Raw genomic sequence first — 23,242 nt, forward strand, 5'->3', positions numbered from 1 at the left:
ATGCAGAAGAGCGGCCAAATAGAAAACAGTGAACGGCTACTCATTTAGACATAACAGCAGTGAATGGTAAAAGCAACAGCACCGAAGTATCAGGATCACTACAGCTAGTGCTGGAATGCACTCTGCTTGGCACAGCTCAGTATGGTGAGTAACAGAATGGAGCAATGAGACACATTCATGCCTGAGTAATCAAGTCATGACAGAAAGCTCTCAACTCTGTACGTGAATAGATTTGGTCTCAACATAACCCCACTGAGTCAGACAGAAGATGTGCTCTATGTGGAATGCCATCATGCTTCTAAGCTTCTTCAAGTACAGAAACTGAGTGTAGTTATGTTTCTCGCACTGGAATTAGCTTATATGGTATGATTTTTTTTCCCCCCATTTGTTCCTTATTCTATTTTTGTGAGAAAAAAACTAAAGTTTCAAGAAGAAAGTGAGCAGTAATTAATAACAAATTAATTACCTGTCTTTGGTGGTCCAGATCGGCTTTGTTACCGACTAGAATCATAGGAAACTCATCACGGTCTTTCACTCTAAGAATCTGTCGCTGAAACTTATAGATTTCTTCAAAACTGTAAAAGAAAAAAAGTAGAGCATCATTGTACTAATTCATAGATTAAAGTCTGCAGAAGTTCAGAAATGATGAGTCACTTTAATCAGACCTGCCCTGCTACACCACACAAGCAGACAGCTGCAGGCATTCTGTCAAAGAGTCCACTGTCACAGCATGACCAGTTAGAGAATCATTCAACACTCAAATTACAAAAATCCTCAAGTCAGCAGCATGCTATGCACTGGGCTCAGGTGGGGCTGCAGTGTAAGCGGAGCACTTACTGTGTCTTGATCTAGAGGGACTTGAATGCCAGCTGTTGCTGAGAACCACAGTCCATTCGATAAACGCTAACTTTGGAGTTCAACTCTGGCTAGATTATTCCAACTACAGTCCAGAGACCATGGCAATCAATATTTCAGCTGGCAGCCTCCACAGCTACTTCTAGGGATTTTAGGGGAAGCTATCTAAGCTGGAAAGTTTTATTTCTTCAAGAACAGGAAAACAGGCAAGGCTAAAAGATCAGAGGGCTCTCCAGTTACCCACTAAGTTGTATCAGGTACTGATGTCGTTCAAGCAGTAAGGAATATTCCAGCAGGTCTTAAGGGAAGGTGAGGAAAGCAGAAAGTTTATCCAAAGGCACTATATTAAACAAGCTAATTCTGGCCTAAAGCAGGATTTTTTGGGGGAGGGGAGGCAAAATCACTGCTTTCAAGTAAACACTGTTAAAGCTACATCATTCCATAAGAAGCTTCAGCACAGATGCTTGCAGACAATCACATATCCGTTGGAGCACAGACTTCCCAAGCACTATATTTGATTCCAGGTGTATAGTCTGAAGCCATTCACACTTAGATTTGCAAACTAAAATGCAAAAGCAAGATAATCATGACTAAGAAAGCTACATTCAAAATAAATTATGTAGTTAGACATGGCAATGCCAATCCACCTCACCGATATAAAGCAATCATAAGAAGAAAGGTGAATTAGAAGAAAGGTATGCCACGAAGTGTAGTTAGACCTCCATTTAGATATGTTGTTTTAATACTCTCAAGTCTGTAGTGATTGGAGGAAGTGTTTAAAGTTACCAACTAAGTCATCTAGATTTCTTCTTGCTTCAGAATCGCTTTCCATCACACAAGCAGGACAGACACCACTAGCAGATGCTTCATTGGCAGGCAAGGTAAGTCTCCAATGAAACAGTTATCAGAACAAAAATGAAAAAACTCTGCTCAAAAGTCAGAATCACAGAATCACAAGGTTGAAAAGGACCCATTGGATCATCGAGTCCAACCATTCCTAACACTCCCTAAACCATGTCCCTAAGCACTTCATCCACCCGTTCCTTAAACACCTCCAGGGAAGGTGACTCGACCACCTCCCTGGGCAGCCTGTTCCTGTAGCCAATGACTCTTACTGTGAAGAATTTTTTTCTGATATCCAACCTGAACCTCCCCTGACGGAGCTTGAGGCCATTCCCTCTTGTCCTGCCCTCTGTCACTTGGGAGAAGAGGCCAGCTCCCTCCTCTCCACAACCTCCTTTCAGGTAGTTGTAGAGAGTAATAATGTCTCCCCTCAGCCTCCTCTTCTCCAGGCTAAACAACCCCAGCTCTCTCAGCCGCTCCTTGTAAGACTTGTTCTCCAGCCCCCTCACCAGCTTTGTTGCTCTTCTCTGGACACGCTCCAGAGTCTCAACATCCTTCTTGTGGTGAGGGGTCCAGAACTGAACACAGTATTCAAGGTGCGGTCTCACCAGTGCTGAGTACAGAGGGAGAATAACCTCCCTGGACCTGCTGGTGACCCCATTTCTGATACAAGCCAAGATGCCATTGGCCTTCTTGGCCACCTGGGCACACTGCTGGCTCATATTCAGTCGGCTGTCAACCAGCACCCCCAGGTCCTTCTCTTCCGTGCAGCTCTCCAGCCACTCTTCCCCCAGTCTGTAGCGCTGCATAGGGTTGTTGTGCCCCAAGTGCAGGACCCGGCATTTGGCCTTGTTAAACCTCATCCCATTGGTCTCGGCCCAGCAGTCCAGCCTGTTCAGATCCCTTTGCAGAGCCTCCCTACCCTCCAGCAGATCGACACTTCCTCCCAGCTTAGTGTCATCTGCAAACTTGCTGAGGGTGCACTCAATGGTGCACATTGAGTGCACCATTCAGGTCATTGATAAAGACATTGAACAGAGCTGGACCCAGTACTGAGCCCTGAGGAACTCCACTTGTGACTGGCCTCCAGCTGGAGTTAACTCCATTGACCACCACTCTCTGGGCCCGGCCATCCAACCAGTTTTCAACCCAGGAGAGTGTACGCCTGTCCAGGCCAGAGGCTGACAGTTTCTGAAGCAGAATGCTGTGAGAAACTGTGTCGAAGGCTTTACTGAAGTCCAAGAAGACTACATCCACAGCCTTTCCCCCATCCAGTAGTCGAGGATTTCAGAGAGGAAAGCAATATGCAAGTTTAGCATGTCAAAATCTGCTTAAAAATCAAGGCACACCCCCAGCCAGAAGGGCAAACACAATCTTATGATTTTTAGACAAACCAAGGAGTTCGCATAACTTAAAAAAATTAATAGGCCCCTAACAAAAATATTTATGTTCACACAAGTGCTCAGTATGCCAGATCTCCAAGAGAAGTGCAATAGCCTCTTCTGGACAGCACAGCAAGGTGAATTTATACACTTAATGGCATTCTTAAGTGTGAGATACAGATCCAATCGAAATATGCTTATGCGCCATAGATTATTTATCTTAGTTTTTGTTCTAGGCAGAACTGTTAAGAAGATCAGAAGTAACAGATTCAATTGAGGCTCTAACAGGTAAGGGGAAAAAAAAAAATATACTTTTTTGTAATTTTATTGCTCCTCTCTTGTAGCTCAAAAAAGTGGAAAGATCTCTGAGCACTTCTCCTTTATTACTACACATCTGATAGTTCCATGGAGGAAGATCACAGCCAAAATATTGATTGTCTCTATACATATGGCAGTTTCCTACTCTTGCAAAGAGCATGAGCGACCCGATCAAACTCTGTGAGCTTCTAGAAAGACATGTTGTATCTCAGCTCTGCAGCCAATCAGTTTTGCAGGTTCCAGTCAATTCATGGGAGTAAACAGTGAACACTGCCAGCAAAAGAATGCAGAGAGGTACCTTGAACTGGATTCACCTGTTCAGAAACCCAGAGCCAGCCACTTGACACTGACAAGCACATGGCAAGGGAGTATTTCAAAGAATTGAAGAGACACCATAGCAGGTTGCCCTTAGTTCAGATTTCTGTCAACTCCAGAAAACTAGTATTCTAGACTGTAATAAAGTGTTTGAATAGTTGAAAGCACAGACAGAAGATAAACAAGGTATTTACCGCAAGAGGCAATCTTTCAATAATTGACTTGTGTAAAAAGGGTTTTCATCCGAGCAGAGTGAATGCATACTTAATGTTTCTGTTCAAACTAATCTCAATAAAGGATAAGCAGCAATTTAAGATTAATTACAACTTGTTTGTTTTAATAACTTTACATCAGGCTTACCTTCCTCTATCAGTGACTGAGAAAACAAGCAGAAAACCCTCCCCTGTCCTCATGTACTGTTCACGCATGGCTCCAAATTCTTCTTGTCCTGCTGTATCCAGAACTGAACATAAGCAAAACATGGATTACTACAGTTCATGTTCTTGGAGTATAGCCTGAGAAAAAGAAAAAACCCTTCCTAGCAGTATATTTCAAGACCCTCTCCTGTACATCATAACTAATCAGAAAGCACGTTCCACAGATATTACTAGATTTTTGCTGAGGTTCCCAACCCCAAGATTCTTGGGCTGACTGAACAATTCAAGACCTGCTAAAGAAAATGAACAAAGTTTGGTGGACTTTCACTAATCCACAACCAGTTCAAATAGTTGGAAAATGCTTAGAGATAATTAGGGACAGGGATTATGAAGGTTGTGGGTTTGTCGTTAAAGAAATCGCTGAAAAGGGAGACCAAAATTTTAAAAGAAAAGCATTTATATTGCACTTGGGAAAGGCAGCAGACAACAGCCCAGCAATGTGTTTCTCATTCCACTGCATCACTCAGGTAACTGCCAGGAATTATACAAATTCTCCTAGTTTTGTACACACTAAGGCTTTGGGAATAATTCTCAAAGAAGTTCTATTTACTTCAAAGACACACATACATAAGGCATAAGCACTTTAGATCATGGGTATCTCATTAATAAAACAAAGGTAGGTAGCCTTCATCAGCTGCACACCTACATAAAACCCACATGCTGCACAGCTGTTGACATGCCTTACGTTTTATACATACAGATGTAAAGAGAGGCACCAACAGCTACAGGCTGTTAGTACCATGCTTTAGCCAGGCTACTTACTGTCCAAGCGTGCAGCTCTCTCATCTATCACACATTGCTTGGTGTAGGAGTCTTCAATCGTTGGGTCATAATCCGTTACAAAATAGGACTGCAGAAAATAAAGCAAGTATGTTTGTAAGACAGGCACATACAGGAAACTCAGAGTAAGACACTAAAACTTAACACCTGACAGCTTGGGGAAGATGAGCAGGTTTGACTCATGTACAACTGTTTACCACTCCATCCAAAAAGAGAGCAGGCAACAGCTTTCCTATTCCTAGCAAACACTCATATTGTAGAAATTACTAGCAGGGTCATTGAATTTACTGGATTCCCAAAGAATTCCTAATGTTTTCTAGAGATTGGCAACTCCTAGGATTTCCCAGCAGGAATTCCTAGAAACTTATTTTTTTATTAGATTTTAAGGCTTCTGGTAACTGCTAAGTTTCTCTGAACTTCTTGTAGGGTTTAGAAGGTTTTTGGAATTCTTTAAAGTTTCCTGGATTTCCTCCCCCACTCCCAGAGCCAGTAATTTCTAGGAAGTGCAGTTTTTTCCCAGCTGTTTCTAGAATTCTCCAGTAGTTTTGTAATAATTTCTAACAACAGCTCAACACAGCACAAGTTTGTAAGCTGAATGAAGTTTAGTGGATCATCCCGTTTCCTGGATTTCTCTCCTGGTTTTAATGACTTTAAGGACACATACCCTCCAAAAATACAAGTCCTAAAAGCAGAACAAGCTATGAAATTACTTGTCACCCACTGCCTAAGCACAAGGCTGCACCAGATACTGCCAGCCTGTTACTTGTCACTCAAACTGCAGTGAAGCATGTTCTGGTACATCATTTTAGACGACTGGCTGAGCAGATATTGAATATTGCGGTAATGATACTGTCTGAAGAAGGCAAGAAATTTAAGATTTCAAAGGATAAACGTTTCGTTTGCATGCAGTCATAGCAAAAGTTATCTCTGCCTAAAACTAAAACTCAGTTGGCATAACAAATCTGAACTATGATCAAACTCCCCACCCTCTCAGTGCAGCCGGCACTGGGAATGTAAGATACCCTGACTGCTCAGAAATCAGGCACATCAGGCTTTTATGTGCCCAGAAAAATACTACAGTAACTGAAGGAGTACTACCTACACAGGTATTCAGTTCTGCAAGCCAGCAAGGAAATATTGACTACTACGGAGCAAAAAAAAGGGCAAACATTCTTGCTTAAAGAAGATATTGCCAAAACCAGGATGCACCTCCTTGTTCATGTCAAAATTAACAGTACCCACTGAAGCATTTTCCTCATCACACAAATTCAAAGATACCAACAAAATACTGCTCTGTTCCTCTAAACCTGCCAAAGTCAAGTTAACAGATGTCATGGTAGGGAAAAGAAACGAAGAAGGAAAAAGAAAAAAAGAAATAACTGAAATTACAGTATTAGCCCACTAATCTTCTCCAGACACACTGTCACTACAGAATAGTTAACTCTGTTTTGCAGATACAGTTTTATTAATGTGGTTGTGTTTGTTCTTGTCCAGTTTCAATCTGGAGTTGCCCACGAGGGCTAGCAGCAGTGTTCATCCTCACCGCACCCAGCTGACTCCCACCACGTGGACATGTCCACACTAGGTTTCTGATTTAACAGCAGAGATGGGCTCCCCAGCAGAATTCAACTGAGCTGCAGCTGCCTTGTGAAAAGGAACACATCACCAGTAACAGACTTTACCTGCTGTGTATAGTATATGTAACCTATGTTCACATACAACAACCTCATCATCATGCAGTGGGCTGCAGGAAGAGTATGTACAGGTTACTCTTAGTCTATTCATCTAGAATTGGCACCACATTGAAAAAATGCTGACCCCTAGAGCAGAGACTGAACAGCTCTGCAAATCTCCTTTGCATTTTAGGCAGACATCAGTAAACGGTCTTCTCAGGATACATCTACACAGTTGTCTCAGTAGCTCTGCACCAATGGCATCACTGTATAGCCAGCTGTCTTTAAGTAGCAGGAACATTTAAACAACCGTGTTCCCCTCTGAGGAGGATAAAATCCTAGCAATCCATCCCACCAGGTATACCTGTGATGCATGAGATGCTATCCTTCACTTCCTTCTCACAGCATTTCATGTAAATCAGCATACATAAGTCCAAACTTAACATCAGAAGAGTGCCTATCTGCAGACAGCAGAACATCTCACTGCAGAACAAGCCCCCAGAAAACACTGTTCCATCCCATCACTTTGCTTCTTTGACAATTTAAAGAGGAAAAAACACAGCCTTCAAAACTGTTCTTGTCTTTTCTTTTGCTTGTATCCGTGACTCAAAGTGTTACCAAGAAGCTTAAGGACAGACTTTTCGAAGAACAAATTTATTCATAAATTCTAAATTAGGACTCAAGTTCTCTGTGGCCTTTAGCAATCATTGAAAGATGGAATAGAAATTCACTTACGTGAACATACAGATGTGTAAATAAAATAATTTACAGAATGTGAATTTATTAGGGAAGATCACAAGGAAGGGGATTCAAGCCCTATGTTTCATTAAGGAAACAGACAATGGTATTTAAAAAAAGCATTAGGTGACTAAGATGCAGTGTTGCTATCAGTATTCTAGAAATTCAGGCTTCTGATTTGGAAGATAGAGCATGCACTCTGAAGTTACTTCCTTCTCCAGATTCAGCTTTCATTTCTCTGCCCTGCAGAATATGAAGTTACTGTCTGACCCTTTATAACTAAAAGGGTAAAAGTTTGCCAAGTTTTAAATAAAAGGGAGAATTTATTACACTCCTGCATCAGTACTAGTAGATCACCTAAAGCAGCAAACTTATATTCACCAAGTGCAATATTTTTCACTTTCATTAAAAGAGGCCAGAAAAAAAATAATAATCTGAGGGATTCTTCATATTTTCCTTATTATCTGTCCAAAGCTTAAGAATTGCAGCATGTTCTATAATCTGCAGGGTATATCTGTGATTCCCCTCACCCTTTTTCATTGTTTTTGTTTGGTTTGTGTGGTTTGGGTTTTTTTGGAGTTGTTTTGCTTTTTGAATTTTTCTCTTTTTTTAGGAAAAAAAGGAATCTACACACAAAGCAAGAGTGCTAGACTAGGTAGAGCAACATGGAACACTGTTCCTCCCTCAAAAAAGGAAACAAGCCTAAGTTATCCAGATCTAGCATCAGCTGCATCTCAAATTCAGGATGAGCAGATGCCAACACTCTCCCATCTAACAAACCTCTTATGAGCAATTTTTTTCCCTCTTATGTAGCTGTGCTGCCAAATCTGCTGTCAGAGCCACTACAGGAGAGGTTTACAAGGCAATTAGCATTGTGGTTTACCTCCAGGCATTGGACAAAACTAATGTGCCTGAAACAGCTGCTGGTTTTGAAGGAGTCTCCCCAAATTGCACTGGGACTATTAGCCACAAGGAGCACATCAAACACAGCTAGCAGGCCTTATTCAGTCAGGGTTGATTTACGAAAATTAGATGTAGCAGGTGCAGTACGTAAGCTAAGCAGAAATGGACCTTACTGCTGTTACACAGTCAGTGTCTAAAGATTTAATGGATGGCAATATATACCCCAAAATACTCCATGAGGCTGTACTTGACTTCTGAACACTGTCCTGCAATGGTGCCTGCAAACCCAGCAAGTCCAAGACCATACACTGGTATAAGTAGCTTTGTAGAGTCAAGGAGTTCATGGCAGAACTGCTGAAGACTAAGAGGAGTGTAATTCCAGCAGATGCAAACCACTGCCAACCTGCTTGTTTTAAACTGACACTGAATCCAGACAAATTAGAGAGAAACACATATGCTTTGCACAGCAACGCTGCATGATCCCACACTGTTCGAATACCCAGCCCTGCCTACTGCTGTCTCTGTTAGGAAAGCTGTATGTACAAATCCTAACGCTTCAAAGCAGCTGTCCTGTCAAACTACAAAATACTAGAAAGCTACAGCAGGTTTCTCGAATGCCAGGCTAGTACAAAACACAGCAGACCACTCTCCAGGGTGACCTGTTACAGCCCAGGTTGTCATATCCACTCTTCTAGGAGCAGTTGAGCTTCTCTGATGAACTGGAGGAGCTGAGCCTCATTCAGCTGGCTCCATCACAGCTGGCCACTGCCTGCAGGAAATAATTACAAGAAACTAAATTTCTTCTATGAAGACAGTAACTGGAACATGCTTTTGTGTTACACCACTCCCTTAATCACTAGCGAAAATCAAGGCTCCTTCCATCCACCCCTAGAAGGGAAATGAGAAGCCAAGCCCAGTAGTCTCATAAACCATTTCAATTTAACCAAAATATTATGCAACACGTTTTCTACGTTTCCTCTTTCTAGGACTGCTGAGGCAATCAAGTCCAGAGATGGGAAAGCTTGCTAAGGACACAAACCCTTTTGCAGAGGGGGAAAAAAACAACCACCAATCCCACCCAAAACAATAAAACCCAAAAATACCCCCACCCCATCTACATCACTTGCAGCTGGGCAACCCACTACCACATCTTCCTATACACACTTATCTATAAATGGATTTCAAACAGCCTCCTGACCTCTGCAGGAGTTTCTACTTGCAGTGCTTGGGAACAATGACACTACTATACTAAACACTGCTCCAGCAGTTTTTCTCCATTTAAGGTAACAGCAATCCCTAAATCATTGCTGCAAGTCTTTTGGCAAGGAGAACGTGCGAAAAATCTGCTTTCAGTTTATCGTCATCCCCCTTAGTTACGCTGCCCTTAACACACATATGGGAATTCCTCCATTAGCTGGACTTGCTTGCAAACTCAGAAGTCGCGCTCCATAAATTAATAAAAACTGCCCAAGTGAAGATATTTTACATGGAAAGATGGAGAACCCCTGTGAAGTTTCCCAGCTCTTATGCAACTTTTCTTGTTTACTCTTCATAATGTCATATAGTCCACCAGCTGGAAAGCCACGGGATTACTTTCTTTTGCACTAACACTTAAGGTGAGAGAGAGAAGTCGGGCACCATCAACAGGGAGCTGCTATAAGCTGCAGTCCAGATGCTGATTGCATAACACACCTCCCTTTTATCGTTACACAAAGTTTGAACGGCATGCAACAGAAGGCAGCCCAGCACAGTGAACACACACCACTATGATGAGTAAATTCCAAGAGTGGTACATGCCAAAAATATACATTCATCCTTGCTGTGTCTATAATCTCCATTTGTATTTACTAAATATACACTCACTGTTTCAAAGAGTCACTAGTCACTTATTTAAATTTTTTCCACATGTTTAAATTTTTGGTTTCAACCCAGTGGAAGCAAGGAAATAGAAGGGTTTCCACCCTTGAGCTGAAGTTACAGACCAGCTCTGGATTTAAATAACATCCACAATTTCAGGATTGCAAATAGTCCCAAAACCCTTCCCAACTATAATTTGTAAGGCAGAACTTAAAACAAACAAGTTGGTTAATGCTACACACCAAAGCTTCAGCTGCTGACTTGAGTATGTTCCCAAATACCTGAAATACATGATTCCGAGACATCTCCTAGGCCATAAGTGCTATTTGACAGAGTATTTCTTCTGGCAGTTTCTGCTTTGACTACCACTAACATCATAATCTCTTTTCCAGCTTCTAAGACCATAAGCAAACACTCTTCTGTTTGAGGTACTTTGCTACATGGCAAAACCCTTCTCAAATCATGAATTAAGATCTAAATGTTAGCACAAAACTATTTGCAACCTTCACTGCTTTGCCACCCATGGAAATCTTACAGCCTTTGTCTTCAGCTCTCCTACCCAACAAGAGAGATGCAGCAGCCAACTCTATACTACCATGACCACAGTGTCACACAGTGTGCCCTTCTCCAGGCTACAGAGAAGGCTAGAGACCTTTTCAGGTTTTAACCTGTGTTTCTGTCCCTGACCCTAGAGGAGCACAAGGGGGTTTGGTGTCACCACAGATCCGTTCCTAGAGCATTACACTGGCTCAGATCCAGAACTATCCTACTCCTTCTGCTGGGTAGTTAAGCAAAGCAACTGCTAGGGCCTCAGCACCTGAAGAACCTCCTTTCACACCTCAAAGGAGGCTCAAGTCATTTCTGTAGAAATATTTGAGTTGGCAGGCTAGAAAACAAGGAAAACATGGGGGAGGGGGGCAAAAAAAAAAAAAAAATCCACCTGATCTGCCTTCTGGAAGAAAATTTAAACCCAGACTGCATTCCAGAATAAAGGAACGGACACAGCAAACCACACAAATCTAGTTTTGCAGAGCTACATCTACTTGGCTCACAGAAAAAAAAAAAAAAAAACAAATGAAAAAGCGCGCTACTGATTAGAGCCTATGACAAGCTTGCTAAGTTCTTAACATATACATACTTCCCAAAGAGCAGGTCGTTCTCTAGGACCTGATATTTTCACAGAGGTCTAACTGGTTTGTGTTGGAGGAGCAGGACACAGATGCTGCTGGGGTCAGCAACAGGGACTGCCACCTCTGCAAAGGGTTCAGGCACTGCACAAGACAATACCAGAATGACTGCAGGTGCTATCCACAGCAACCCAGCATTGTCTTAAATAGAAGTGTTTGCGATAGCATTGTGCGTCCTTTGCTGGCATAAACAATCACACTCGGCAGAATCCAGGGAAGCATTTTGGTGTTAAACATTGGAGAGAATGGGGGATCGAAGTTCTAGAATTGTGGTGATAAAGACCAGACTGCAGAGATAACAAATAAAGCACTGGATCATGCTACAGAAGGCCAGGACTTATCCTCCTCCAATTATCCCATATTCATACAAATATTTAAGAGTTATTTTCTGTTAATTATACAAAACAGCAAGAGCACCTATTTTTTTTTCAAAAAAATATAAATTTAAGATACCCAGTGCTTGCAATCAATGATGCTTCCCTCTATTTACATTAGTTCCCACTGTTCTAGTGTACACTGCCAGCATTGTTACGGCTATCCAGGGAAACGGATGTCATTTGTAACTACAATTACAGCAATTATCCAGTGATGTGAAACACTTGATAATTTCACAAACAGTGAAAACCAAAACACAAAGAGAGAAAAGGACTAAACTTAAGAAAGCTAGAGCAAAAGATGCCAAGAGCCATATGCAAGCTAAAACCCTTTGGAAACTGATACACATGTTCAAAAGTTATTTTATATATGTTCCTGAAGAAACAGTATTACATATGCATACAATACTGATGTTTATGATTAAGTACAGGCTTAATCAAATCTTAATGGTTCTGTTAAAGAATAAAATCATAACAGAGAAAGCAAAATTCTTTAATAATCCATGGCAGCTGCAGAGAGCATCCATTAGATTATTCCCCAACACGTCATTTGAAGACAGGAGAGATACAAATCTTAAATTCTAAATTAATTATGGTAGATTACAAAAATAAACACGTGACTTGGTTAAGTATAGCTAAACCTTCCCCTTAACTTTTTTACACAACACAAAGATGTATCAAGAGCTTATGCTTGGCCTGGAAACACCGAACAAAGCATGAGTTAGTGCTATTAGGCACTTTTTTTTTCTCTCTCTCTCTCTCCACTCCCTGTCCTTCCATATCCAGCGATTACTGAGCACATCAGAAAACTATTAATAAATTTGTGTTCAGTGCATGCATGCACGCATTTATCACAGACAGCCAAACAACAGAGCTTTTCTTTATGGGCTTTGTTGTGGTCACTACCCAAGTACCTAAAACCAAAATCAACTGTTATCCTCACAGGTGTTGGGAAACATGATTTATGATGGGTAGAGCAAGGGAAGAAAGGGTATAGAGGGTAGAACGTCTTCAATCTGAAGACTAATACATATCTGAATACTGTCCAGGCACCTTTAATTTCTGTGTTTCCTAAACACTAGAACTTCCTATCCACAAACACTTGTTTCCAATGTTTCTCTAGACAGCTGTATTCCAGGCAATTCCACAGATTTCATCCACAATTCAGGAGGACTGACTCACATTAGGGATTTAAGAGACATATTAGTTCTTTAGCATCAACTTATTTTGCAGGTGACATTGTGGACTAAGAGTTGGGACAATAAAAGACAAAAATCAAACTGGTTTTTATGTTCTGAAAGGAAACATTCACCACCTCTTTACACCTCTCTCCTAAAAATCGTCTGTTCATTTTTGGCCTTCCCTCAATTGCTACATATACTAAAGTAGCTTTACCGCCTCCCACCCCACCTAGGCTGCGGCAGCATAGGAAAGAATCTCCCTTTTCTCCCTCAACTTTGGCACCCAAGGCATGACTTGCCAAACAGCTGCAGCTCTCACGTAGAAATGTGGAGAGTTTTTAAACTGCTAAAGAGATAATTACAAGATTATAACCAGGGCAGGTACTGGTTACACGTACATAACAAGGATACAGACAAGAGTGGGGTTTTTAATACATATTATGAAATGCACGGGAATTTATTTTTAAAATATTATTTTCCTTAAAACCAGCAGATTGATTTCTTAAAAAAAAAATGTTTTCCCATTTTAAATTCAAACTGAATCTGCACTGCACTTATGTCTTCTTTCAGTTATCTGCTTACAGCTCTCCATACTGTGTATCAACACAGTACTAGCAGCTCATCAACCTGCGAATTTTTGTCTCCAACTCGGAGTTCTCATCAAATTTCTCAAAAACAAACCACAGCAAACACCAAACACTGATCTCTGGTGCATTACAGTCCAATGGGACTGTAATAGGCAAGACGTGCATTACAGTCCAGCCGCTTGAATACTTTCTGGTGATGGAATTTTCATTACTCAAGATCAGAGAACATATACTTTCACTATCTGTTAAGACTTCTTTGTAATGCCTTGAATTAATGTCTTTTAACACCAAGCAAGCACCTACAGAGTTCTTTGAAGGCGGCTATGCAATTTCTCAAGTCAAAACATGTCTAACTATATGATGTACTTCATACTGTAAGCACAGATTAGGCCTCATTTCATTTAAATTCATTTTTGCTTCACAGTAAATGTGTGCAAGAACTATGAACACATCAAGTATTTACTCTTCCTGATCTTGGCCTCTTGCAATTCAAGGAATGTTTAAAATATTAGCTACATACGATCTTTCAATTCATAACATCTTATAAATTCCAGACAGTTTTCAACAGAGCAGCTCACACAAGCTCTTCAGGATAAACTCCATTTTTACCTCAAGTCACTCATGATACCCTTTTAACAGTGAATATCTGATTTTAGGACATGCATATAATGAGATAATGGGGAACAAAGCTATAAGTGAAAAGAAAGGTTACTCAAAAAATCCCCTGGTAGAGCAGAAGTTACTGGAACACCTCGTCTCATACACAAAACTATTAGAAAACATCCAGATACATGGTGTAACGTAAGAGCTTTTGATTTTTAAGCGTAAGAACAGTAATACAATAAGACTTCCAATTAAAATAGCTCCTCGGTAACTTAAACTTAACTAAAACAGCAACAAACTGCAAGTTAGCGGCTATGAGGAGACCTGTGGTTAGGATATTTACAGTCTATTCAGAAAGAAGCCACTTCAACTCCTTGAGAAACATACTGGAAGAACTGAAACACAGATGGGAAAAGTTAATTCCTGGGGGGGGGGGGGGAGGAAAAAAAAAAAAAAAAAAATCAAGAAAAGGGTATGTATTAAGAGTCAAATCAGAACCTGTAAACAGGTTCATATTGCAAACAAAGTGCTTGGTAATTTGACTTTTCAAATTGTCTAGCCTAGGTTACGTACATTTGGACCCAAACAATTACATTAATGTGCCAAGAAGTTTTTCTAGCCAAACAAGCCAGTAAAACAAAGCCTCACTTTAAGAGCTCTAGTGCACTTCAGTAATGTTAACTCCAACTTCACACTAAGTACCTGAAAACAAATCAGGACAATTAGGAGACCAGACAGTTCGATTTGCTAACTGAAAGCTTAAACAAAACCCGCTCAAAACCTAGTCAACCATGCCTTTAAGTGTCCAGACACTTCAGGGAAGCTCACAGCCTATCACTTTTCTTCCCCAACTCATTATATTTTATATAAAGTGCTTATTTATTTATGTATAGACACATATATATAGTGACAAACAAGTACTGAACCAAAAGAGCAATAACTACAACAAGTTTTCATCAGATCACTTATTCTGCTAGAAAAAGAGACAGACACAGAATCCTTAGCACATACGCAATTAAAAGTTAAGACTATTCTTTCAGACTAACATGCATTATTTATACTATGAGATCACTGTAGTCATAGATAGCAATACACTAGTTCCTGTCCTCTAATTTTTTTCTACTACAGCTAATCCCATGGAATTTTTCAACACCAGTCTGGACAACATCCAACATGAAAACATTCAGCTTAATTAGTGAAGTCTGGAGTACTTCATTTTTTGAAGATTTATTGACTGATCATTAGAAGTCAATTATTTAGGAAAAAGCTATAAAATAGCACTTATATCTAATAAGAACTATTGTGTCAGAAGATAAGCACAGTTCCAATAGCTTTATTTGCCCAAATTGTGTATTTATTCAACTCCAACCTTTTGGCCTGAGACTAGACTGTCTAGACTAATTTTGCAGACTATAGACAATTACTATAATATTTAAGTTTTGAAAGTGCCATAACCAGAAGCGCCAAGAATGCACAAATGGCAGTTATGTTATTTAGCCATCTATTTTCATTAGCAAGACTAGTTATTACTAGCCTTCCCCCAAAATCCTTGTCTAGCTAAGTAAAATACACAAAGCAGTGATCTTTGAGTCATGAAAATTTTAAATATTGAACGAATTAGTTGCCTACCTACAAAATAATGGCAGAATCAATTAAAGTGAAAACATACTAGGCAGCTTTGCCTTGAAAAACAGTATTTGAACAGCCTGCAGGTTGTCAAGCTACCAACATAAAGCTTATGCTAAAAATCTACAATAGTGATAACGCAATAAATGTACACTTAACACAGTGGGTATTAAGTTTCCCTGGCACCACAATGGACACATCGTTAAAGACATACCAAACCAGGCCTGATAAACTCAACACATGCAAGCTCCACACTGCAGTCCTGGCAGCTCAGCAGTTTGGAGTACCCCCCATGCCCCAATACCAGTATTTTTACACACCTGTATCAGTCAAACTGTATTCTAAGATGAAAATATGCTTTCTGCCTCCTGAAATCATTTCTCAGAAGTGTGCGCCTAAGCAGTATAACCTCAGACAGAGGGAGGATTTGTACTGGTCAACCAGTGTTTTCATCACGACCTGTACTTTTAGACTCCGCAGCTCCTCACAGGCTAGCACACAGGCTTCCACGGGGACTGGGAAGGAGAACAGAGCACTTATGTGCTGATCATTCCCGAGACAAGCAATAAGCTCCATAGCCTTAACATCCCCTCTCTATAGAGAGAAGTTTTTCAAGAGACTGATATTTCGGCATCAGGTTTTTAACCCAGACACACTAAGAAGTACTCATAACCTTAATTCGGGATTCACAGTCAAACAACAAAATGCATAGGAGTATTTTTTGCCTTATCTCTAACCTAAGGCATCAGGTTAACCTGCCTGATTGCGAGACTGAAAACAAGGGAAGAAAATCTCTCCCTAGGTAGAGCAAGCTGTGTAAACCTTTTTTGCTTTTGGGACAGTGTGTTCAGATCTTCCTGATACACAAACAGTCCCTTTGTTTTGTTCAATTGCTTGACAAACATTGTTCAACAGATCTGATTCCACAAGAGGGGAAGAAAGACTGGATTTGGTCATCACTAACCAAACTAACAGAGCAATGTGTTAAGTTACTCCACCCTTGAAGCAAGACAAAAATCCTACCCTGCTTCAGCAGAGATACCGGACACACATTTAAGTGATGCAGGCTGACCTGAAATCATGAGACACAATAGCTGTTGAAAAGCACAAGTATGTTACAAGAAGGCCTGTCTCAGAGATGTAGACACTACTGCTTCATAAGTGGTGGTTCAAATTAATATCATTGTTTTCAAAAAGCCCAGGTTTCTATAAGAACTAAAGATCCAAAATCCAATACATGGAGTTCGAGGCACCTGCAGCATGGACTTGTGTAACTGAAACAAAGCTTCAGCTGGACAAATCACTTTGAAAGAAGTAATACTGAGTATTTTCCATCACAGATATCAGCAGAGTGCAATGCTTTTCTTTCCAGCCTAATCAGTGCCTGCAGAAAAGTTAAATCTTTATGTCCTTGGAGAATATCTTCATAGTCTCTTACTATCACCAGCAGCAGATTTCAAGATCAAAGGTTATTACTCCTTCACATCTGACAATGGCGTAATTCAGACTGGTTTTCTCATCAAGTGGTAAGTTGCAGAACAGTGCAAAAGGATTGTTTATAACAGGAAATATAGCTTTGAATTTCTGATCTTTCAGCAGTAAAGCCATGTATAACAGAACTCTCATAATACCTTAGATGCAGTTAGCTTAAGTTCTTAAAAGAAATACAAGAGGTAGACAAAACTTTACCCTGAACAGAAGAACCAACAAGCAAAAAAAACCCCAAACTATCAGACTCATGGCTAGGAAGGCTTAGAAGTTACTGTTCCACGTTCTGTGTCAGTGTTCCGCAAGTCAACCCGAACATACTGTCCTACAGCAGCTCCAGCCTTTATGTGTCACTTCTCTGAGGTCTGTGCCCACGCCTGTACTAGGCTTACATCCATACCTCAAGGAGCCCAAAATTGTTCAGGTACAGTGAATTCACTTTTAAACCAGGAAATTTGCAGGCTAATACCTGAAGTTTACGTACAACCTAACATTCCTGTGCACCCCACCCCCAATCCATATTTACCTAGGCTTAGGCTCACGACTATCGAACTAGGCATTTGTGCCTTTACCCAAACTGTTTTTACAGTGTGCACAAAGTAACATCACTGTCAAGAGTCACAGGACAAGCAAAAAAGGGGATGCTTTTTCTGGCAGAGGATGCAGAGATGGCCCTCCCATTCATTCCATCAAGCAAGCGGCTGCACACCAGCACATCCCAGCAGAGTGGTGGTCAGGAAGCCAAATCATTCACAACAGGAATGTTTACTAGGGAAGGTGACAGAAGCAAGTTCTTGAGAGGTGTTATGCTCCTGATTAACCAAGACTCTAAAAGAACAACGTGACTGATAATGTTGCAACTTACTTATGGGGAAGTGTGTACAGACTCAAATTCCATAATCTATTGAGTGGTTTTACGGTTGCTAACCCTGACATGTGAGCAAGATTTCATAGCACAAAACTGGTTACAAGCACTGTCTTGCTAAAATTAGCTCGGTAGACGATCTACAGGGAAAACAAGAGATTATAAAGCCCCAGTAAGCATAATTCAAATGCTCTTAAGCAGTGCCAGAATTTTCAACCTCAGCAACTTTAGATTTTTGAAGTTAAAAGACAGTGTCAAAGGGAAAAATGCTTGTGTTCTCAAATTTTATTAAAAAATGGTTTTCCCTTCGGTATTTGGCCTACATATTTAAGCAAGCATCAATTTCCACCTAAAAAAAGCATTTTTACCAGCAAAACATTTGCTCATACTAAAACCAACCACAGTGTTTCTTCCCCTTCACCACTGCACCTGCAGGCATAGTACCGCTCTTAGTCAGCATCACACCAAGTCACAGGGCAGGGAAACACATAGGAAACTCAAAGCTTATTTTTTACTTGGAATTATCAGAGACACTGCATGGAATAGAAAAAGAAAGAGATAACAAACATTACTTAACATCTATGGCATTAACAACATTAGATGAATATTCCACATGACCTTTGAGCTACAGGACTTAAGCAGTTATGTGTTTCTTTCATACTTCTAGACAATTTATTATCTTAACAGCAAGGACTGTTCTACCCCAGCAAGATGTAATTGCCTCCAAACCAACTGCTGCCATAACTAAGACCAAAAAAAAAAAGCTTACCTCCTGTAAGGCTCCATCCTAATTCAATTAACAAAATCCAGCTAAAGACAAGCATTAGCAGACTTGTTACGTTAAGATCTGCTTCACACTACACAATACCACAAACTACAGTTTTATGTGTAAATACCTACTTTCGAATTATAGAAAGCCACATCTATTACGAACCACATCAAGAAACTGTAGGCAAACACTCAGCTGAAGTGCTACAAAATCAAGCACCACAAGCAGTCAACAAATCATTTTAGAGTATGGCCATTTATGGTAGCAGTAAAAAAGGCAAACGGAAGACTGGAGCAATTTTACACTGAGCAGCATCACTTCCCATGGTGGAGCCAATGCCAACTAACAGACAAAAAACATGATCTGTGTTACACACTACATGCACAGATGATCCTCATTGTTTAGGGAGTTCATAGGTTGAGCCAGAAGCATTTGCTATCGTCACATAGACCTTAGGATCACAGGAAAGCAGGGTATATTTTCTTCTTTAACATCCTGTTTAGCAGTACATTATAGCAGGTTCCAGAATAGTTCTTTACCCATCGTTTTTAAGTGTGGTTACTCCAAGTGAAAGGAGAGCTTAAAGATCAAGGTGAGAACAAACACTATAGCCAGTCTCGTTCAGAAGCGCACAAACTGCTAAAAGGAAGCCGCGTTTTATTTCCTTCAAGAGTTGGATGCTCAGGCAAAACCTGAGCTCTCCAGTGAAGAGCTTTTCTCATGAAACTATGGGTGTTGCAGTTTGCTTGAAGCACAAGTGCTCCAAATATTAAGTCAGACACACATGCTGTGAAAGCCCAGCGCAGAGACAGCCATTGTCCGCTCCCTTCCATCACCTAGAGCTTGTAAACGTAGCTTTGCTAAAGTAATTGGCTAACAAACTAATACTGCAAATATGGCTTTAACACCAAAATGCTCCTCCTCCAGTATAGCAGCTAATTTTGTAGACGATTAAATGAATCTACAGAACTTAAGACCATCAAGAGAACAAACTCCCATCAGATCTAGAAATGGTTATCTTCCTTTCCGCTTTCCTTCCTTGCTCTTTACTTAACTCTCATATTAAAAACCTTGGGGGAACCATCTGCACTGCAGAGGCACAAAACTTTCAAAGAGGCATTTCTAGTATTGCCTTTACCAAGGTCCCAAAACTTTGCAGACTCCTGCCTCACCCAAAGGCCTTTCCTTCCTAGTGATGGTAGCTTTTTCTTTCACACTCTACGCTTTAGGGAAAAGCCCCATCCCTGCTAGAAGAGGGCAGAAGCACTGCAATTTTAGCTACAACAGATCACAGCTCAAGTCAGTTAAGTGAAATATTGCCCCTCTCATCCTTTCACAACATTGTAATTTTCTATGTTTATTGAAACACATTTGACCGCAGTTTTCTGTTGGCATTCCTTATTAAGAGGACCACAGCTAAATCTGCAGTCATCCACATATATCCACAGTAAACTTCAAGGATAGATCTTTACCAAATTTCACTTGATTAAATTACATTATTCTCTCCCGCTATTCCTGTTTAGAATAAAACACAATGTTGTATTTTAGCAGGCTTTCAAGATTTAAAGGAAAATAAGGTATGCACACCACTATAAATTTGAAGTATTTGTGATTCTCCTATACCATACTCAGGATGACCAGTTCATCATTCCATCTTCAGGACTGCAAGGCTTTTGGATTTTTAAGCTTCTTAAAGGTGTGAACTTAAAAATTAAGGGTTCAAATACAAACACTTCAGTTTAGTATCAGCATGCAGTCATAATTTGCTCTGGGGGTTTCCAGCAAGGTAATTTCCCTTCCGTCCCCTGTGTGCTCTCATTCTTACCAAGAATTTACATAAATTCTCAAATAAACTTGTTTTCTAAACTTATGAGTTGCCACCAGCCCACACAGAGAAGCCAGATCACATGATTTGTTTCATTTGCATTAGAGGACAACTTCTCTATATATTATTCCTTTACAGACATCAGTTGAGAAGAAAAGCATCACTGTCTGGAAAACACAGGTGCATATCATTTAAATACAGGTCATGAAAAGCTTCAGTAAACATTATCTAAATGATGTACAAGTCTGATCAAAGTGAGGAAGGGCAAGACCTGATGAAAAATAACTCAATCATGCTAGTTGTATTTCTGCACATAACACAGGTTGGTTGGACTACCTGCCACTCGCTTGCTCCGATTTTATGATTACTAACTTTAACAAATCTTCAGTGAAGTAAGCTACCTTCTTCAGGACAGATTCTGTGAACAGCCACTGCCACAGAAGCAGCTTAGTAATTTGTTCATCACTAAGATATTTTGCCTTTTTAAAAAGGTAGTCTTATCAATATTCCTACAGCCGACAACAACTCTGAAAAGAAGATACTAGTGTGAATCCAACAAACAGCATAGAAAGTATTAGATTTCTACACAGGCTAGTAGCAACTCTGAAGGAAGATCCTTTTGGTTTACCATCTTAATGTGACAAATTAAACTTACATTATCAACTGCCATAATCAGCTACACCACGCTAGTTTATGGTCTGCCACTGGACAGGTCCCATAAGATCCCAAAGAAGTTGTGGATGCCCCCTCACTGGAGGTGTTCAAGGCCAGCCTAGATGAGGCTTTGAGCAACCTGGTCTAGCAGAAGATGTCCCTTCTGCTAGGTGGAACTGGATGATCTTTAAGGTCCCTTCTAACCCAAACCTTTCTATGATTTTCCAGGAAGGAAGCTTTTACTCCTGAAACGTAACCCTGCCCTCCTCAGCTGCCTTTCAGACCCTTTTCAAAGTAACCGACCCATTCCCCACCTCATTTCTGGAGGCCATAACCTAAGCGGAGGCACAGCAACAGAAGAATTAGCTATTCCAGGCAAAATGCCAAAAGGCGGCAACTCAAAATTTTCCATAGCATGAAACACAGCAATTATAAAAAGCCCTAAACAAAAACATTAGAAACAAAGCAAATTCAAGTTCTCCCCTCACCAATCAAGTTCACATTGATAGAAACTGAGCAGCTAATAAACACATTACCTGAGCCCAATTCATAACATGCACAGAAGTGAGGAACTCACACAGCATGCAATGAATTTTGCTAGTTTGCAACTCTCTAGTAATATAACAGGTTAGCAGCACTTGCAGAAGTCACTTTATCGTACTTTTAGTGGGGAAGCCTGGTTGAAACAACTTATCCTGAAGATACTCCATCACCTAAAAGCAGACAAATCATCTATGCAGTAACTTTTACATGCAAACTGCAATGTGCAATATTCTTCCCTAGTCTGACAGGCACACACAATAAAGCACGACTTTAAATAAGGAGAGAAAGTCATTGATTGCCTTCTTGAGCAAAGAACTTGTGCAAACACTTCTTTAAAGGTATAAAGACACAGCAGTAGAGCAAATGGCATCTTAAAACATGCGAGCAGTGTGCAAAGACCTTCAATTTGTTTACTTTGAGAAGAAAGTTTTAGAATGCATGGGGTTTGATCAAAGGGGTTTTTTTGTTGTTTTTTTAGAAAAACCTACTGCTATTTCCGCTCCCATATTCTACTGAGTAGTGATCTTGTGGTAAAGGCATTGAGTGAAGAGAAAACAGAGCGTGGAATGCACAGGCAGCCAGCCTTCCACACCAAAACCACAGGAAAGCACATTAGTTTCTCTCATTTTTATAGATTAGAAACAGGTTCTTCAACTTCATCATGCTTGGAAAAATAGACTATTCAGATTCGTTCAGATTTCCAGTAATCACAGGCAAAGTCTCTGGACAGGCAGTATATCAGCAGGACAAGCAGAAACCCTTCAGAAGGCCTTATCTTCTTGCTGGTTAATTCATACGTAGTCAAGTCTGAATGCAACTTCTGAACGCAGCACTACTACCATGCAGTAAAGCTCATGTTATTTACAAGGGCAAGATGAATGCTACCAATTAAAGGCAAGTAGTTTCTCTTTTAAGCTTTCTTCCAGCATTAGAAAGTATTTTAATTTAAATTGTAAGTCCCGTAGATTCATTTCCTATGCATGTGTTAAAGGCAACCTTTCACAATGATCAAAACTCAAAGATGATTATATGGACCCCCATGATTTACAAACTTGTTGAACAGAATCAAGACCTCACTAATGTGTTTTTGTTTTTCTGGCTTGGGTTTTTTTAGAAAGAAAGAAGTCCTCTGCAAGTCTGTTTTGGCACTGACAACTTACGTGCTTCAGGTTTAGAAGATAAGACATAAAAACAAATCCAGGGATATCTTCTGAGGAATCGCTATGTCAGCCCACTGCCAGGAGAGCTGGCTGCTGCTGGTTTGCAACAGCACAAGATTAAAAGCACTAGCAGGGAAGCCGATAAAAAGTCAGCGCTCCAGCTCAGAGGTGTTCAGTCAGCAACAACAGAACTAAGATACACACACAGGGCTTTGCCCAGGAAAATTAAGCACCAGGAATCCTTTTCACTAACCACATCTCATGTATTTTCTAGACTTC

The 23,242-nt window shown here is 40.4% G+C and overlaps 1 protein-coding gene across 2 annotated transcripts in view; it reads right to left on the reverse strand.

The window, feature by feature from the left end:
• Positions 1 to 23,242, reverse strand: part of RRAS2 (RAS related 2) — a 46,641-nt gene that overhangs the window by 11,895 nt on the left and 11,504 nt on the right. Inside the window, exons 1-4 of one of the 2 annotated variants that reach the window (XM_054068092.1) lie at positions 18,913 to 18,966; positions 4,913 to 5,000; positions 4,074 to 4,176; positions 467 to 575 (exon numbers count right to left, since the gene is read on the reverse strand). In XM_054068092.1, coding sequence (XP_053924067.1) covers positions 467 to 575; positions 4,074 to 4,176; positions 4,913 to 5,000; positions 18,913 to 18,951 — 339 coding nt within the window. In that variant the 5' untranslated portion in view covers positions 18,952 to 18,966. Of the gene's footprint in view, positions 1 to 466; positions 576 to 4,073; positions 4,177 to 4,912; positions 5,001 to 18,912; positions 18,967 to 23,242 lie in introns of those variants that run through there. The other variant, XM_054068093.1, reaches the window with a different exon arrangement.

This window comes from Cuculus canorus, chromosome 5 (assembly GCF_017976375.1).
Source record: "Cuculus canorus isolate bCucCan1 chromosome 5, bCucCan1.pri, whole genome shotgun sequence".
NCBI lineage: Eukaryota > Metazoa > Chordata > Aves > Cuculiformes > Cuculidae > Cuculus > Cuculus canorus.